At 40.0% G+C, this 20,679-nt stretch overlaps 1 protein-coding gene across 1 annotated transcript in view; it reads left to right on the forward strand.

The window, feature by feature from the left end:
* The first annotated feature begins 399 nt into the window (after positions 1-399).
* prkg2 (protein kinase cGMP-dependent 2) overlaps positions 400-20,679 on the forward strand; it is a 31,929-nt gene continuing 11,649 nt past the window's right edge. Inside the window, exons 1-7 of the mRNA XM_029440248.1 lie at positions 400-527; positions 2,109-2,637; positions 7,488-7,654; positions 11,211-11,324; positions 13,550-13,655; positions 14,787-14,850; positions 19,278-19,355. Coding sequence (XP_029296108.1) covers positions 2,117-2,637; positions 7,488-7,654; positions 11,211-11,324; positions 13,550-13,655; positions 14,787-14,850; positions 19,278-19,355 — 1,050 coding nt within the window. The 5' untranslated portion in view covers positions 400-527; positions 2,109-2,116. The remainder of the gene's footprint in view (positions 528-2,108; positions 2,638-7,487; positions 7,655-11,210; positions 11,325-13,549; positions 13,656-14,786; positions 14,851-19,277; positions 19,356-20,679) is intronic.

Raw genomic sequence — 20,679 nt, forward strand, 5'->3', positions numbered from 1 at the left:
ATGAAATGATTGTAGCCTACTTGCTATTGATGATTTCATCATCAAAAGTATGTGCAATGCTGATTTTGTGGCATAATTTTTTGTTTTTTGTCTGTAACTCATTGTTATTGGTGCCAGAACAATCAATCTAAATGGAGACTTTCCTGGTTAAATAAGAACATGTTTTGAATGTTAATAATGTATCCCGAGCAGCAACTTAAATTACACGTATTTCATTTAGCCTTATTGTTGCAACGAATGCAACGTTTTTCAGTTGACGTTACTACATAATTGTTAAATAGAAAATAAATAAAAACCGGGGACTTCACACCTGACCTGCCAATCATACCGACTGCCGCGCACGCGGGAACGCGCACAGCCTAGGAGGAAACAGAGCGCGAGGCGAGAGAGAGGGAGGGAGAGCTAGAGGAGAGGATGCGACCAGTGTTTCAGATTTAGACCGTCTCTCCATGCTCGCAAGTGCGAATGCATCATTTGTTCTTTTAAATCATCTCACAGGCTCGTTTGAAGGCTGAACAGTAAACCAGGTGAGTAGCGAGATCTCCTCTGAACTAAACACGGACTCATTTCTCTCAGGAGAAGAATGACGAGGCATCGCGAGGTGCAGGTGCACGATGCTCTTAGAAGAGGTTTTAAACTTAACACAATTAGTTTTAAATTACCTGCATGCAAACATGGTTGGAGAATATTCTTATGATATGAAACGTCAGTAAATCTGTTGCCGGAAATTTTTCATGTGCCAGTCAAAGAGTGGAAGATAAAAAAAAGAAGGGATATTTCAGTAATCTTTTTATATAGGTTTATATATGATGTCAGTCATTGTGATTGTCAGAATAGTGTTTGAGAACAGTTGGATGTGATCATCCACTCACTATCCGAGCAGGAATGTCATGAAGGAAGTGTACTGTATGTGAGAGTGGGCGACAGTCCCACACAACAAGAACAGGATTGTTCTCGGAAATTGCTTCCCAGACACACTCTTACTACAGAAACATGCTTTAAAGATCACTTTAAAATGTAACTATATCTCACACTGGACTAGAGACATTATGTCCTACATGGATCTAGAGAAAAGCTGTTATACTACCCGGGGAACAGAGAGTACATCTTACAAAGTGTGGTGCCCCTTCTTTACATATTTTACAGTAATCTGTAGCTATTTATTATTATTATTATTATTATTATTATTATTATTATTATTATTATTATTATTATTATTATTATATACATATATGCTTACTCTTTTTGTTACTATTAAAGGTTCAATGTGTAAGAAATAGGGTGCAGTATTTCACCTGTAAGCGTGGTCCATACAATCTCTAATGTTCATATTTTATTTGTAGTAGTTTAGCATATTTATTGTATTCTAATTTACTTTTTATGTTGTGTATTGCATTTACTCCTGTGTAATGTTTGTCAGTCAGTCAGCGGGCAAGAATACGCAACATTCGACCAAACAGCTAAAACTCTGAGAGCCAGCCAAAAAACATCTGCTGTTTTTTAATCTTCACGTGTTTGCAGCAACACAGAGTTCGCAGTTCCCCGGTGCTGTGGCTGAACTCGAGCTAACTGCTAACTGAAGCTACGCAGTTTCCCGGGAGCTAGGAGCTATACACTTTTCTTGTTACTTGGGTTAGTTATTGGATGTGGGAATATTGTTCAGAAAAAACTAATTTTCCCTGTACAGTTTCTCTTTTATTCATTATAGACAATCAATAAAAAGATCTTTGAAAGAAAGTCTTTATTCTTATTTTGCTAAATTCTAATTTTTTAATAAGCTTCCTGAACAGCATCTCCCTCACTGCCAGTGTCTGAGCAGACAGGGAGTGACTATTGATGTAATGTAATACTTCCTGCCTTCTGAATAATAAATGGAGAAGACACTCATTGACCATTATATACTGATTTGCTCTCTCTCCTCTCACTTTCTGTCTTTCTCCAGTTCTCTCCTTACAGCGTCAGCTCTTTTGCTTGAAACCTCACTCCCACCCTCCTCAAAGAGACCTCTTCATGCTAGATGTCACTGTACTGTTGGAAAAAAAATCACTTCTGTTGGATGTACTTTTCAATAATGTTCAGCAAATATTGACTCTCTTTTGTCTCCTCAGATGACAGGATGGGGAATGGTTCAATGAAATCAAAGCGCTACAAACACACGGACGGCTCTGCCGCTGCCTCCAACAGCCGAGCCCACAAAGACTGTGGGTTCAAAAACTCATCCCTCGACTCCCTGAGGGTACGAGTGGACGAGCTGGAGCGAGAGGGCAAGAGGAGGGATGAGGAGCTTAACGCCAAAGAGCAGCAGATCAAAGGTCTCCAGGAGCAGCTGGCCAAACAGACACAAGCTCTGGCCGAGCTGAGTGAGGAGCTGCAGAACAAGTGCATCCAGCTCAACAAGCTGCAGGATGTGATGAAGAACCAGAGCGGGGCCTCGGCAGCTCTGGCATCAAGGCAACCTTCCATCAAAGCTGGCTGCAAGGGGAACAGCCCCCACCTCAGTGTTCGCATCAAGGAAACCCTCAATAGAAGGAAAGGGGCCAAAGCCGGGGTGTCGGCCGAACCCACATCCAGGACCTATGACTCCAGCGGCCTGCCAAAGTTCTCTTTCGAAAAGGCCAGGGTATTGAAGGATGCAAGGTGAGATGTTTGTGTTCAGGAAGGTTCAAAATGCAAGAAGGAGGAAAATTAAAGGTTCACGATACCCTCAGGCGCAGTCTGGTGGAGGAGTGTTAAAAATGGAAGCAGAAGGAGTAGGTGGGAGACGGAGGTGGGCAAGACGTTAAGATTTTAGTGTGATGACGCGGTAGAAACAACACTATTCAGTGTTCACACCCAGAGTTTTCAGCTGCTGGTCAGTGAATTTAAGCCACGACTGATGTAGAAAGATCTGAACAATATTTGATATATAATACATTTTATGTCCAGGGGGAATCCATTTCTTCATGTGGTCTTTGTCTCTGGATATATAAGTATATCACATTGAGGAAGTAAGTTGATCTCTTTGGGCTCTTTAGTTCCAATACAGGGAAATGTTAATGACACAGTGATATTTAAGATAAACGGGGCTATTACTTTGAGACAGATTGTGTTTTCCCCTTTCCTGTTTCAACAGGACGATGCCCCTGTGGACAAAGCCAAGACTATAAAGAAATGTTTTAATCGTTGGGTGTCCACATACTTTTGACCAAGTAGTGTAGGTTTACTACTCCCATGAAATATAAAGAAATGTTTCATGACGTGTTATAACCCTATTTACAATTATTGGCAGAAGTGCAGATTTTTCTGTCATTTATTATCTAATAAAACAGTGATTCTCGTGTAGCAGCAGGTATAAACAGTTATACATCTAAATGTCTTCCCAATAAAACAGGAGCTCTACCCATCCCATGAAAAACAATTACCTTTCTCCCAGCTGTTATTTCATTGATTTACCAACCGTCTGTGTTACACTATGTCCCATCCGGACAGGAAGTATATCAAATTAAGGAAGTAAGTTGATCTCAAAATGCTGTCTCTGGGGACCGTAAGGCTTCCAGCCTGAAAAAAATGACATTTAGGGTCATTTAGACAAAAAATAATGGCAACAAGTTAAAAAATCGAAGAAGCTAATATTTGAAACCATCAGAGCACTCTGAAGAATAAGATGTTAAATATTAAGCTTGTGTAGGATGAGCCGTGTAGTGGCTGTGAGCAGGAAGAGAGATGAAACAGGATGCTCACTGATCGTCTGACTGTAACTGCGCTGATCCCAAAACCTCCAGCAGAGGACTTTGTGGTCCTGAACTTCTCTAATACAACACGCTGCACAGCTATATCCAAACATTAATGACGATCTTAACTCCAGTCATTTATATTTACCTTGTGAACCTTTTTACATTAAGAGTAAATATTGTATTTTATAAAACAAACATGTCTTTAAGGTTGTTTTGTATGTATGTATGTATGTATGTATGTATGTATGTATGTATGTATGTATGTATGTATGTATGTATGTATGTATGTATGTATGTATGTATGTATGTATGTATGTATGTATGTATGTATGCATGGTGATTTATAAGTCACATGACTAATTATATAGAGAACAACCACCTATATAGGGAAGAGCGGGGTCGGTTTGGACAGTGCCTTAGAAAGCAATATGTCTATCACCATGCTTATACACAGCCACACCCTCCTCACTTTCAACCTAAAAGTGGAGTAAATGTTTGGCTCTTTTGTTATTTTTTATCTACTATATCGTTTTTAGTTTTGCCAATACAAAATACATATTGTTTAAAAGCCTATGTTCTGGCCTATCAGTTGATGCTAGTGGTAGCTGTCCGGAATTGTGTTGTGCTGTCACACAGGAGTCCACAGTGGGTCTTTCTCTCCCTTGGATGGTTGGGACAGTATTGTTTATAGTTACAAATCAACAAAAAGCAAACAAAAGCAAGAAAAAGGACTTTCCTAATTGAATAAGTCCCAGTGTGAAGTCACAGAGAGAAGGTTTAAGTGGCAGCCAATCAGAAATACCTTTTGTGACATTGTGAATATAAGGTGTTCAAATTAAATGTAATTACTTTTGACCCAACCCACTGTCCCAACTGAACTGGGGAATTTGGGGGAAATGTGCTCCCTTGTACACTGAACAAAAGTGTGCTTTTCACCTTTAGGTTGGGCTCTAAAAATAAAATTGTTAGCAGACGCTTGTAACTGTTTAGCGATAGAAATAGAAGAATTGCAGATGTCATTCTGATGAAGGCAAGATAGCTGCACATATGTTGGAGAAGAGTTGAGTTATATTGAAACTTGTGAAGTTAGAGACCACTTTGCAAACCTGACAAACTCCAGACACTTGACAGTACATGTTGAGATACTCTGTACTCGCATATCTGTCTTTTTCTTGGCTCAGCAGTTGCCAGGCAACCAGCTGTGATTCCAGGGCGTTACTAGTCACGGCCAAAAAAATAGTCCGACACATTAACCTAAGGTAACCTTAGCTTAGCATCTAGCGTCATAGTCAGTGAACAGACATGAGAGTGGGATCAATCTCCTCATTTAACTCTCTGCCAGAAAGCAAATAATCTCACTTTCCCAAAGTGTCAAACTATTCCTTTAAACCTTCCTGCCCATCGTGTTCTGTTCTTACATACAGCAACAAGACAAGCTCAGTGTCAGGGAAGGTTACAGAGCTGGATAGCTGAAGCAGTGTCGGTGGTCGTACACTGTATGTCCAGAGGTCTGAGCATATCTAGAAGTAAAGACAACTGGACTTCCTGTTTGGTGTTGACAATGTTGGAAAAGGTTTCAGTCCAAGAAGCTTCATCAACTCTGATATACCCTCTTTGACTGTTTTTACAGGTCAAGTCAATTTTATTTATACGGCTCAAAATAACAAATTTGCCTCAAGGGGCTTTACAGTCTGTACAACACACAACACGCTCTCATTTCAACAGTATTGTACAGAACAGTCAACTGTCAATAGCCAATAACATTTTCTCTAGAATCACAAGACAAACACAACATCGTCATCCCTTTTAAATGTACCTCCAGTCAACACATGCTGTGCACGTCTCCTCCACCACTCTCTGCTCTGATTGTGCATTTAGCAGCTTTTGTTCTTTCCCAGCTTAAATGAGTGCTGAACTCATTTGTCTTTTTAACCGGGCGAACAAAGAGTCTGTTTTACATTTGTTTTGACGATCTAACAAAGTGTAGACTAATCAATTTAGATTAAATCCAACTGAAGGATCTTTAATTTGTGACCCCATCACGTCAGGTCAGTTACTGTGCACACGAGAGCTGCAACCCTTAGTCCACTAATCGATAAGTGATTGACAGAAAAATAATCGCCAACTATTTTGATAATCAATTATCTGCAACGTCATTTTTGCAGTCATTAAACGTCATTAAAGTCATTTTTCATGCCTTTGAAATGTGGAGACTTCCGGCTTTTCTCTGTTTCATATCATATTAAAGTGAATATCTTTGGGTTTTGGACTGACGAAACAAAACATTTAAAAGGCATCACTGGTCATTTCTCACTATATTCTGACGTTGTAAAGACCCATTGATTAATAATCCATAGTTGCAGCCCTGGTGCACACAACAAGCTCAGTGAGACAAGAAACAACACAAAAGGTTATTTCATGAGAGCAGTGGGTCTTGCTCGATTTTCCGACATGAAAGTCAAATTGCCTTTTGTTTATATTGTACAACATGAAAACAGCGCTCTGCAGTGAATAAATGTGAGCATGCAGAGTCTCCCTCTCTCAACCTGATCCTCATGTTTAAAACATGTGTCGCTAATAAGCCAGCATGTATTATGTAACCAAAAATAATGTAAATGAGGCAGGTCTGGTACCCTCATGCAGACTGGCCCTTTGAAACAGAAAACTCATCTTCTGTGAATGATAATGTAACGCGTTGCAGACTCTGGCAGATTAATGACAGCTAGGTGGGAGGAGAGGATGTGGGTTGAAAAATAAGGACTGACGTCATCTGCTCTGCTTTTATGAAGCCTAAAGTGATAATTTATTACACACGATAAGGTGGATAAACAGACCACCCACTTCCTGCAGCGACCCGTTCTCATGATCTATAGTTTGCATTCAACCGAGACTCTTAACCTTTTCGGTTTACAACTCCCCGAAGGAAGTGATGTCTTCTTCTCGCCGCCTCTTGCTGCAGCTGTTAAAATGCACAACGGTGAACTTTGACAGCTCATGATGATTTTATGTTTTCGCTGTTTTACTTGATTCATTGTCGGAAGGAGCCCAGAGGCTGCGACTAGTCATCTGTTCACAGGAGACAAAGTATTTATCACTCAGACTAGAAACGTGGGGAGTAATGTGGATGTGGGTCCTGGTGGCTCAGTGGGCGCAGGAACGCACCACATAGCTGCTTTCAGTGCTGGGAGACGTATTCTTTACTTACAGGTTTATTTCTCTATCGTTTAAAACACGCTTCCTCAAGCTATAGCTCAATTTCTCAAAACGCAAAACTAAAAAAAGGGTTATCAAAACTCCACAAATGTCTGGCAAAATGAAACACTGCACTTAAAAACGTGTTCCCTCAAAACACATCCAACCAAACGATTCAAAAAGCTATTGATACGTTCAAAATACTACCATCAAAATATTATTTATATATATATATATATATATATATATATATATATATATATATATATGTGTATACGTATATATATGTATAAAAAAAAAACAAGATGCCACAGCCAAAATGCCAAGCTCAAGGCTTCAAAACCGCAGTCTACAAACCGATGTGTGACGTCACTGTGACTACGTCCACTTCTTATTTACAGTCACTCTGACACAAACATGCTAAAGACAAGCATCAGACAAGATGCTAAAACACGTGACAAACACAAGGACCCCCCCTGTCTATTTCATTCATACAATAACTAACACCCCCAGCAACATTTCACTCTTTTTTCACAGTAGAGGTCACATTTCTAACTCTTCCTCTGTTGTCGTCGGTGACAGTGTAAAGAGGGTGCTGACAGAAGCCCTGAACAAGAACCAGTACTTGAAGAGGCTGGAGCTGCAGCAGATCAAAGACATGGTGGAGTGTATGTATGAGCGCACCTACCAGCAGGGAGAGTACGTCATCAAGCAGGGAGAGCCTGGGAACCATCTATTTGTCCTGGCAGGTACGTCCACCCCTGTTTTATCTCTTTCTTCCAAGTCTGGAAATAAATAATGTAATTCACTTTTCTCTCCACTGCTGACACACTTCAGATTACAGTCCAAACACCCCCATCAGAGGGTTGTGAGTTCAATACCAGGGGCTGCCACCATTGTGCCCACTTAACCCCGAGTTGCTGTGGTTAGTTCACTGTATGTCACTCTGGATAAGAGCATACAGCACATGACATGTCAGACCCAATAAGAAGCAGCGGCAACATGTGACATGTTCAATGAGGAAGCGCGTAGCCTCAGCGGGTGATTTTACTGATGAGTGCTTCCTGTGCTTGCTGAGTGTTAATCTTTTCACTTGCCACTAAAGGGATAGAACAAGCACATCATGTATAAACTCCTGGGAAATGATGAGTGGATTTAGCATTTCTGGGCACATTTAACAGTTTCACATAATTTAAGAGGGAATTTAAAATTGTATCTTTAAATATGCAAATTAGGCCTCATCTTATTATTTATGTGGTCATTCACATACAGAAATCTGAACATGATAAAGCCAGATTCAAAACATACACCCAACTTTCCAGTTTCATATCTATAATCTGAAGGTTTTTAAAGAGGTTTGTTAGTATATCAGTCATAGCCTGATTTATAGAAAATGTTATTCCTGAAAAAATAAAAATAGATGTTTTATTTATGCTGTTGACAGTATTCTCTGATTTATGGAGTGATATAAGGAGATATCTAAAATTCCTTCTATAAGAACCTTTGATTTTGTTATGCCAACAAAACTCATTTTGAGAAAACTGTCTTTAAAGATACAGTGCCAGTCAAAAGTTTGGACACACTCCCCAGTTCATGACCTACAGTAAGACATTTTTATTTTGTATTACACATTTTCTGAAATGCTATGAAATACATATGAAAATGAAGCATTATCTAATGCAAACGTTTGGTGAATTTAGGGGAAATCTACAGACAAATAGACAAAGTTAGTAAAAGAAACACTAAATGTGTATTTTGGATGTTTTCTTTCCACTAGTCAGAGAAGAGACATGTTATGGAAGCAAAGTATCCCAAACTCAAAATTAACCCGTGCATAAAAAAACATGTTTTTGCATTTCTTCACACGGTTCTATTTACTTTGCACACTTTTTTGCAGATTTGTCCTGAGAGACTCTGTATATTCTCAATCTTGTTTTCAATGAAGAGAAATCTGTTTCTGTCGTGTTGGCTCGTTCACTGTGTGAAACATGCAAACTGTCTGATTCCAAAATCAGTCTGAAGTAAAAAAAGAAAACAGTGTTGGTTACCTGCTGTGGAAGGAGAAGTCGTCCAACAGTGTTACAGTGTCTGTCTTCATCAAGCAACGTATACATTTATTTCGATGTAAACAATTACAAACTTAAATGATCACATTCACTATAGTTATACTGAGGTTGGATTTGTTACACAAATCATTTTATCCAGGGGGAGGATATTACACAAAGTGTGATGTGGATGAAAATCTAGGGCCAGACATGGAGTATTACATAAACACCATTAATGACTTTGCACATTTCTTATATTAAGTTTTGTGTTTCACTTGTAAATGATTGCAGGTGTAAACATGTGATTTGACGTATACATGAGCTGTTAACTTCACATATTCTCGGACCTTTTGTTCCTAAAAGGTCCATGAAAGAAAATACAGAAAATTGTGATTCAATGTGAGAATTTATTTTTCATCTCCTTCTTCATGTGTATCCTTCCCAATCTGTGTATTATGTTACATTTAACTATATTTTAAGTGACCAATTATTGAGTTGAAATTGTGCTGACTGCAGGGTTAGAGGGTCTGAAATTAACAGGAAAAAAGAATGAATTTGGCAGGAAAAACCGAGTCACCTGCCACATCGGCATGTAGCTTTTTTCAGATGGTTTCATGAATATTTTAGTCTTTGCGTGTTCTAAAACTTTGCCCTCACTGGCTTCTGTACAGCGCCTCTGACCACGAGCCAATCAAATCAAAGTAAAACTGCAGCTCTGCATCAAGCAAGCTTTCGATAGGTTCCACTGCTCTACACAGATGTATGGCATCTAAACATTTGCAAACCTTTGTGCCAGTTTGAGATGTTAAGTAGCCTAAAGTTATTCTTTGAAAAGTACAGATTATAATGAATTTGGCCAGTGAAAAGTATTCTTGGCAGGTGTATAAATTCCTATGGTTTATCAACTCTTAGCAGGAGAGCAACACTCTTAATTTTAGACACTAATGTATTCATCCAGTTTAGCCACAGTGTGTATGAAGCACATACTGAAATGCAGCATAACCCTAACACATATTCTTAATTACTTCCTTATTCATTTACTAATTTACGTACTTGTTTATTTACTTTAATAAATGAATGTAAGGCCTTGTTGGTTGTTTTGTAGTTGGTATAGCCTCTAACCTTTTCATCCACAGTAACTGGTGGTAACTCTCTCAAAGTAACTAGGCAACTACAGTAAGTGTTCTAGGTGACCACATGGCCTCGACACAATGATTGGTCCTCTGCCAGTGTGGTTGGTGATGAAATTAGCCATTCACAGACAAGATGTCCTTGTTTTTTGCTCTGCTGTCTGTTACAGAGATTTCTCACCCTGGACGGGACTATGCAGCGTAATGTAGTCTCTCCAGTAGAGTAACTGTAACACATTTAATCCTGACACAATCAGATATGTCACAGTTGCAAATTAAGTCGTCAGCACTTGCAAATAAGTATTTAATACTGTTAAAGCCCTCGGCTTTCCTCAGCGTTTCTGAGACATTTGTGGGTGTGCCAGCCCTTTAAAACAGCAGCCAGGCACCTGCCGCTGTTTACCAACCAGCTTATACAGAGAACAAACCAGATTCTACTAACAACAATAGTAGCAAGAACATTAAAGTCATATTCAGTTCCTGCAACACTCCAGATAAGTGTCCAATTGATTTACACATCATCAATACAAAATGCATGTATGTACGTATGTAAGCTCATTACGTGCAGAAGATGAGTAGATGTAGAGTAACTACATATGCATCAATAATACCATCTATATTAACAAGCAATTCTTCATATGGGCCCCCAGGATGCTCAGTCTGTAAGTAGTGTATCCATTAGGCCTCTCTCTGGAGAAGTTTCCTCAACAGGCATCAGGAGCCAGTGATTGTCTTAATTCACACAGCAAATAATTGCATTTCAGGGTCACCGACGGACCAAGAGCCTAAAATATGTATCATGCTTTACAGTAGGTGGGTACAGAAGGATAATTATTGCTGTAATTGTTTGTGATACATCCCAGGATTAATGATGTTGGGGCTCTTAAAATGGTAAAATCGCAAGAAATGCAGGAAGTGAAACCCTGAGTCTCTGTAACAGATTCCAGACACCTGCTGCAAGTATTCTCTCAGGCTCTATCCACATCTACCAGTTGGTGAAATCAGGAAAAGTGTTCAAAGAATTTTGTGTTGTGATTTGAATGCAATTAAAATGCCAATTAGGTTCTGCCTGTAGCATATGTCTGTCTCCTGTGTCCTATAAACTATTGATTCTTCTTTCATATTTGCAGATGGGAAGCTGGATGTGTTTCAACATAACAAACTGCTCACATCGATAACGGTGTGGACCACGTTTGGAGAATTAGCCATTCTGTACAACTGCACACGGACGGCATCAGTGCGAGGTAAATATTTTTACATGCAGTAAAGACTAAACCTACGTCCGAACTCTAGTTCTCCTGATCCGATTGTTTTCCAGATGAGCCACTATGCTAACTACTACTATGCTATTCCCTACCCAATATAATTGAGTAAATGTTCTTCTGTTGGCCTATTATTCAATTCAGAGTATTGAAGACCACATTTACTTGGGATTTTTGAGGATCCTTGGTTTGTTGTAGAGCAGTCCAGGTTATTTTGGCGTTGAATTCAAAAGTAGCAGATTTGCCATTTAAACATTCATTCTGCAAACTCTACTCCAGCATAGCAACAAAAGTAGGTTTCAAGATTAGTAATGCTAGTAATTAGTAGTAGTATTAGTCATTCTTACCTAAGTTATGTAACTTAAAAATAGTAACATCAGACCATTTTTGCCTCTTTTTAGGTGGCAGGAGTTAACATCAGTCATCCTCAACGTTTGTTGTGTTACAGTTGGAGAAGATAAAAAGTAGGATGTAGGCTCTACAGGACATTATTTTCCCTGGCAACTATCATGTTTTCCCCAAATGATATACAGATTTGAAGTCATTCTATTATCAAATGGCTTGAAAAATAGTGCATATAGTAACTGCCATAAATGGGAAAAATCTCCCCGGCCACGGACACCCTTAAGTTTGAGCAGAGCCCTGAATGTTTACAACATCAAGCTTCAGCCTTTAAATATAAAAGACAAAACAAAGATCTTTGTCAATGATGTATTGTAATACAAAAGAAGGCAGTGGCCTGATCCTCCTTTAGAGGAGAAGACTGCCAAGAGCTGTTCCCAACATCAGTAAAAAGAACAGTTCAAAAACCCTTTTTTAAGTATTTATGCTAAGCTAGGCTAAACACGTCCTGACTCTATTTGTCATTCAGTGCTCACAGACACGAGAGCTGTGTAGATCTTCTCATGTGTTCTCAGAAGTGTATTTCCAAAAAGGTTGATTACTTTAAGTTGTTTGTTTTGGGGCTTCACATAATCCTTTGCAAATAAAATAAAAGATGAACAGCAGCGGAGAATAACTAATCATTAAACTCTTACTTGGTTATGCGTTTCAACAAACACAATTGGCTGTTATCATTGGTGGGAAGCCATTGAGGGGTTTTTGTCCTATAGCTGTTAAACACAGGACGAGAACTAAGAAACTAAATAAAATAAAATATATATATAATGATTCTATGACAGACAAGAACAAAATGCATATTCATGGATATGTAGATGTTGTGGATTGTTTAGATTTTCACACAAGGATAATTAACAACAGCTACCACCTGCAGACTTTTAACTTCAGCTGAGAAGTAAAAGTACCTTTTTATGTTAGCAGCCACGGTGATCAATGATCATTTGTTTTCCATCTGTCCAGTACCCTTTAGCATCATATTCTCTTATACCCCCCAACGCACTCCTGACTCCTGAATGTAATCTGACACTTCATCTGACCTTCATCTGAGTTGCAGTGACTTGTTAAATGAATCACCTGATAGTGAGAGCAGGAGAATCAGATAAGTCATTAGACCCAAGTAAACAAGCTTTTGCTTTGGGTGTGTTGACAAAGGCTTTACATGATATCCACAGCTTTGCATTCTGATTGGTTTTCACTTCCTTGGCGTTTGGAAAGCGCATACCATGTAGTATGTGAGTGCTCTTTGTCCGGGTTTGTATATTTAACCAAGTAATTTACTGGTTGTCCTTGGGGGAGGGACACTGATTTGACCTCAATATTCAGGGTGAACTGGAAAACCATGACAGTCTGACAAGTCTCTCTGAGTGGGTTTTACATGATAACAGATGAAGTGGATAAAGGGGAACTCTTTCTTTGCTACTGGTTCATGTCAAACTTTCACAGCTACTTCCTCAGAAGCCTGTCTCAGAGTTTCTGTAGATTTGACGTGACTCACAATCAAGATAGAGGACAGATTACAATGTTTTTCTCGCTTCCTTTGTCTATTTCACAAAATAAAACAATATCATTTCTTTGTCGTGATAGAGGGCTTAAATTAAGAAGATGGGGAAAAAAGATAAGGTAGGGGAAAATAAAGTGGAAGTTCTTTGGTTGTCACTCTACAAGTTTTCCTAGACCCTCTGCTATTTAAAACAGCTGTGACTCCTTTAGTATTTACTGATCAGGGGCACAGGTTAACTAGATTTTCGTTGAGAGGTCAGAACCTGGTCCATGTCCCACTTCTGATGGATGTGATGTTGCTTTCACAGCGGTGAACAAAGTGAGGGTGTGGGCTTTGGACCGGGAGGTGTTTCAGAACATCATGAGGAGGACGGCTGAGACGCGACATGAACAGTACCGCAACTTCCTCCGAAGGTTTGTCCCAAGTTATCGCCCAACAGCTAGCATCACCTTACTATTGTGGTTCTTGTTAGCGATAACACACAACAAATGTTCCCTATATAAGGAAGTGGTGGCAAGATAGAGGCGATGAGTGTTAAGTACCGTCTTCTTTGTCAAGTCTGTTGTTTTTTTCTGATTTGAAAGCACCTTTTGGATGGTTAGGGTACAAAGTGACCACCAGCTTTGAGCCAAATACTAGTAATATCGGTTTTGGTTAGTCAACAAGTCACTTTGACAGTTCATCATTATACAAATATATTAGAGTGATGATATATAATTGGATAGTAAAGGTCAAAATCCTGATTACTGACCAAAAAATAATTGGAAAAAGAGGCTGATAGGCACCCCATGTACTGAGGCTCAGTTCTAAGGCAGCCCAGGTCCGAATCCGACCTGCGCTCTTTGATGCATGTCCACAAAAAACAAAAGAAAACAATGCTATGTGGACACTCAGCAATATACCTGTATCCAAAAATGCTTTAAGCTATTTTGGACCACTACGGGGCAGAAAGATTCCAAAACAAACTCAAAGCCGCAGATGCTTGATACACCATTGGTTATCAAGTTAGTCTTGTTTTGTTTGTGAACAAGACATCCAATATGTACTTAACTTTTGTTAAGAAAATGTGGTTTAGTCTGGTTTGGAAGGTCTCCACCATCTCTTGAGCTAAATATATGAATCTTTACCAAGATGTTCAACATTAGCAACTCCTTTAATTCGGCTCTCTGCTGTTCAGTGCTAGCCAGGAGCTTGGTGCTCTCAGAACAAAAACAAGAGGCTAAAAAAGGTTAAAAACTGCAAAGAGCTGCAGGGTTGGGCAGCAGATGTAGGATTGAGAAAACATTCCGGCATAGACCTCTTTTCAGAGGTCTTAAGTATATCAAAGCATTGATAATAAGAGTAATATCATAGAACACTTAGAAACTTAACAAACATCAAGTCTAGATCATGTTGTGTTATTGTCCTGGTGATTACTTGATTACCGTGACAAAGGAAACATAGTTGTACATGAAAGGTCGCTGGCATCATGTGTATAGTAATTTGTATTATAACGTACATGCAGAAATGAATGTTCATTACCTGTGTTTTGTCATTTCTGTCAGTGTTTCACTCTTGGCTAATCTACCAGAAGACAAGCTAAGCAAAATAGTGGACTGCCTCGAGGTGGTAAGTTATTCTGTCAAACTATCTATATTTCTACGAGAGGGACAATTTGACTTTTCATTGTATTGCCTCAGTATTGCACAACCCTCTAACAGCTCATGGGAGCCCCAGCATTGCAGATAGCTGCTGTCAAAATATCATTACCATTTGGCCATATACCATTACTGCGTGTCAGCATTTTCTTTTTACCTCCAGTCGGCAAGAACTCACAAATTACCTTGTTGATGAACAGAGCCGATATTATTCCTGTCATCGCCGGGCGCTGTATATTGTTACCATAATTATTTGACCAAGGCCCCAGAAAGTGTTTATTCAAACGGGGGACGAGTGATTTCTTAAAGATGTGCGAGTGACAGGTTTTTGGTGTGAGAACATGCGTGTGTGTGTGTGTGTGTGTGTGTGTGTGTGTGTGTGTGTGTGTAAAAGTGAATGTGTGTGTAAGTGTGCAGTAGAATGGCTCGCCCCTGTTCTCCTCCATAAGCATTGTATTTCAACGTTGAAGGAGAAAGCGGAGCGCAGCTTGTCAGCTTCGGGTCAGAAACAGCTTTTCTCAGCGTCTTTTCACAATGAAAACTTCAAGGACGTTCCTTCCAATCGTTGGTCGTCTCACTACTTTCCACTACGGGGAAAATGTCCTTATTCAGTCATTTCTGATGGAGCTGAGTCTGTTGCCTGTCGGGGGGGGGCTGTAACCTAATAGTGGTGCAGATGTTCGTCGAGAATCCGCCAGATAATATTGAAGCTTCTTGTCAAACAGTGGGGAATGGAATTTGGTATGTTGGTGTGTGTGTTTTCACCTGTAGTATGTCTCTTAGTGTGTGTGTGTGTGTGTGTGTGTGTGTGTGTGTGTGTGTGTGTGTGTGTGTGTGTGTGTGTGTGTGTGTGTGAGTGTGTGTGTGTGTGTGTGTGTGTGTGTGTGTGTGTGTGTGTGTGTGTGTGAGGAGGGTACCTTGTTTTTGAGGATTCTCTGTCAGGTTTTCAGTCTGATCTGCTGATTGGAATTCGAACTGGACAGCTTTAATGGCAAAGGAGGTCTGCTGAAAGCCAAAACATTAAATAGAAATGAAAAGAAATTCTCTTTACACTCACTCATGATTTGGGCATGAAATATCTTGTAGAGTCGTCCAAAAAAAACTAACAAACTTACCATGAGAGCTGCATCCTGGCAATAGTGGTCTGAACTTGGAAGCTCACCAAATGCAGGATGCACACTACAGAAAAGAATAAAGGAATTTTGGGGCCCGATTCCCCCCTCCCTCAGTAAAGCTCAGGTTTTTTGGTGGTTCTTAAGATTATCTTGCCAGATTTTCCTGTGTTGTGCAATATTTTAATAGTGTTTTTTTTTGCATTCCCCAATCTGCTCGGTAGTCCATTCTGGCTGCACCGATTTCAAATGACAAATACTAAACATGTTCACTATTTACGATCTGATATCCTGATGTGTGTGTGGGGAAACCCTGACAACCGCCGAGGATGCTGTCCACACACTGTAGAAACAAAACTGTTACATTTATCATTACAGGTCGTTATGTTTGGGGCCAGCCTAAAGATAACAAGCTTACTAAGGTTAGATCAAAATACCTTTTTTCTTCTTTCTTTTTTTTTACGTGGAAGCAATCTTAGCTTGCTGGTATGTGACACCTTTGAATTTTGAAAAACATAAATATCACTTCCCTGTGAACTGTCACTGCGCCCTTTTTAAATCATTCATGTGTGCTGGGTGATATTTTAACAGCTCCTTGAAGGAAGCAAGATGCTTTCAATGACAACACAGGACAACCAGTCCACATGGGGGCTGCTGAACACTGCGGTGGTCTTAAAACAGGTTTAGTCCTACTTCTGGTTTTAGTGTTTCTGTTGCTGGAAGCAGAGAGAACAGAGAGTTAAATATGTGCTGTGACCTGTCACACACACACACACACACACACACACACACACACACACACACACACACACACACAGCTGACCATAAGTGGCTTTCTCTACATGAGCAACCCGAATCAGAGCAAGCTGATGGTAAAGATAAGACACAAGGTTATGTATGTGATTGTTGGGGGTCAGGGTACTTGAAGTATTTTATGAAAAAGCGTGCTTTTAAGCTCTTTAGTGAAAATGTCCTCTTTCCTTCCTGAAAAGGTAAATGTTTGGCTCAAGTTCATGATTCAGCTTGGCATAACAAACTCGAGACACAATTCAAATGGTGTCGCTCCCCTGCACAGTCGCTGTATCATCCAGACAGTCTTTATAAACAAAACCTTGGCATGTTGTCTCCGCTGTCATTGACGGGTGTTAAACCAGGCTCTCCTGAAGCGTAAATGTGACGTAAACAAGCTAGGACCCTCAAGGAAAAATGCCACTTGTGTCAAGAGTTTTGACAGTAAACACCAGGGAATGTTTACGCATGGTTGCTCTGATTTGTTTGTTCACTTTCCGGCCACAGTCCTCTATGGTGCAATGGATTACAGCCGTTGTCTCAGCTGTGGGAATTTGGCATCCGTCCAAGAGAACATTTCTTCCTGGTCACCTTCCTTCTTTGCGCTTCTCCTTCTTCACCTAAAAGCTTTAAAATGGTAGGCGATCTGGCAGCTCACTGATTCAGCAGGCTGGCTTTAGTGCTGTGGATGGTGTGTTAGGTTCTGAATGACCGACGGCATGAAGTGGAGGAATCTGCGTCTGAATGAGTGCACTGAGAGAACACCATGTACCTCAGTGTTTGGCTCATGAATATTTCAAGGAGTCATTGAGTTTTATGATGCTCATAAGACTGAACTAACCATTGAAACAAACTTTCTTGGTCAAGTGTGATCAACCAGAGTGTGTCGGAGTGTGAGCTTAAACCATGCCAAAGGAACTACTTGTGCCTAATTAGCTGACAGGTGTTAGTTATAAAACGAGACTCTTAAAACACTATTCTGAAAAGGGTATATTATGCAAGTCACAGCAATACTTCAGGCTATGTTACCATTTAACTCTTACCAGTGAAAGGCACTACAATAACATAGGGTTAAACATACATTTGACTTTTTCCTGCGATAAGTATCTGTGGTAAAAAGACGATCGTGTACTCCTGATAGGTGACCTGATATATAAAATTAGGGACTTGGTTACAACTTTGCAATGCAATGGTCTTCACTTCACATCATTTCAGGACTTACCAGGACATGATATATCAGGATACCTCTTTTTATGCTATGGCATGCTATCCTTCCGCTCTCCCCTTCCTACCATAAGAGCACGGGAATATGCACATGTTTCATACATTCATTCATTAATTTCAAACATCATTCTGGCCATTCAAACTTGTGGGCCTGTAAAGCCCTTTGAGATTACATACTGGGATTTAAGCCTCTAGCTTGCTACAATATTGGCGGAGCGATTCAGAGATGATGAAAAAATGTTGCTAATAATTTAAGCCTTCGGCTCACCGTAACATATGCTTCGAGGCTTTGCCGCAGCGGTGAGCTCACGCAGAAGGCTACACTTTTAGAGAAATGGAGAAAAACATGTTGCTTGCGCTTCACTACTGCCGTTGCTATCGTGTCCGAGACACGCTAGCCGCAGTGGTTAGCAGAAGGCTAAACTATTATCAACATTTTCAATTAATCTCTGAAACGCTTAGCCGATATTGTCAGACTTAATAAATCGTCTTCCTTTTTTAAGTTGCTTTGCAGTGTAGGCAGTTGTTGCCAATGCCATCTGCTGTTCTATCAGACTTTTACCGAAGAGATGTGCTCGTGTATTAGCATTTGTAGAACAGCCAATAGGAACACTCTCTCTCTGAAATGACCTGTGATTGGCCAGGGTCCACCGTAACAAGTCTGAAAACAGAGCCAAGAGAAGGTGCAGAAGTCTTATCTTTTCTCAGATCACTTGAATTACAATATGCTGAAAGGTTAATATGGAATCTTTGCCTAATGATGCCAAAAATATACTGCCTACCCCAGCTTTAATAATATCATGTGGCATCATGTATCATGGGGTGAAGCGCTGTTCTCTATATCTGACGATTTGAGAGCAGAATGTCGGTGACATTTCTCTTTATATGCACAAGACAACCTGATACCAAAAATGTCTGAATTTTAAAACCCATGTTATCTGCCCTTTCTTGCTATTTCTGCTAAATAATAACCACTGTCAAATCCTATGATCATGATCCTGAAAGGCCCTCATGACAGACATTAAAAACATTATAATCAACATATACTATCGAGCTGTAGCCTACTCCATGTTTCATTAATCTCATGAGCCCCCAAAAATCCTCTCCTGATCAGCTCCGAATGACAAAGCATCATTGATGGCTGAACTCCAGCTCTCACCCCGCAGGGGACTGGCTACCAGGAATCAGACCAGCCGGTTCAATGGTTAAATCAATGTAATGCTTTAGCTCTGACTGTTGTTCTCCCCCTTATTACCTCACTCTCTCCCATTAGGAATACTATGACAAGGGAGAGCACGTCATCCGGGAGGGAGAGGAGGGCAGCACCTTCTACATCATCGCACAGGGAAAGGTAACGTGTTACACACTGTAACAGACAACATGAACAAGCTGGACAAACAAACACAGAAGCACATCGTTTAGGTTATCATTTATGTCAGGACCCTCAAACTGCAACTTTTACTGTTTTCTTATTTTAACTAATAAGTACTGACATTAACCAAAACTAGACTAACCAACAATGTAATCTCTCCACAACCCCATTTGAAGGCAGCATTTGGCACAAGGGTGCTTTGAGTTAAATGCTAATGTCCGGGTGCTAACTGGCTCACAATGACAGTGCTGAAATGTTGCTATTAAAGGTTCTATTTAGACCAAAGGCATTCAGAGCATTAATATAGAACAATGGCGTTGTTGCAAAAGCGCAAGGCCCACCCTCTGGTTCCCCCACAAGTTAACACTGTTAGCTCTGTCAGCACTGTTGCCATTATTTGCATTATTAGCGCCCTAAGCAATGTTAGCTGCTAGCCCCTGGCTTCGCCGCCGCCACGTTGAGAACCATGTGGAGGCAATCCTTCAATCATACATATGCTCTGAATTTTGGATTTAGCGCCCTCAAACAGACTGTTTTCCATGTTCCTGTCTTATTTTAACATGTTAGCATGCTAACAATGGCTTATTAGCACAAAACATAAAGCCCAGTTGAGGTTAATGGTGTAGTCATTCATTTAGACGGTATTAGGTCATAAACCAAAGTGGTATTTTTGACCTGATAGTGGCACTAAAGGAAAAGTTATTCAGATTCAACCTGAGGGGGATATGAATGTCAACTTAATGACAAAACATCTAATCACTGTAGAGATATTTCAGTTTTCGGGTGAACAGAACGACATATCTATCCCTACAGCCATGTCGCTCATATGGCAAAAAAAGCAATAATTGTACAGTTGAGTGAATATAAATAACTGCAGCAGAGAGGAAACTTTAGTAAGTGGAGAATTGACAACATAAAGAAATGTCAAATACTTCAAAATCAAGCTATTCAAATTTGAATTTTTGCTGTTATTCCTATTGGTTATGATAATATGTTGCACATGGACTGCAGAGATTTGTGAGACGTTTTCAGACTCATTAGGGCTGGAGACAAAAGCCCTTAATCCTTAAAACAATAAAATAAATCCTCTCATGCCTCAGTTAGACAATACTGTATGACGTCTCTATAGCACTGATAAGGATGCTGCTCCAGCAGCAATGGCTTTTCTTATCAGTGAGCATGAGCGTTGAAAGGCTACAGAAATACCACTGGTCTTCCCTAATCCTGCAGGACACTGGAACCCTTTTTGCTTCTGCTCTCATTCTTCCTTTAATTAGGTTTCCACATTAGTGTAAACAAAACT

The sequence above is a fragment of the Cottoperca gobio genome, chromosome 9 (assembly GCF_900634415.1).
Source record: "Cottoperca gobio chromosome 9, fCotGob3.1, whole genome shotgun sequence".
Classification (NCBI taxonomy): Eukaryota; Metazoa; Chordata; class Actinopteri; order Perciformes; family Bovichtidae; genus Cottoperca; species Cottoperca gobio.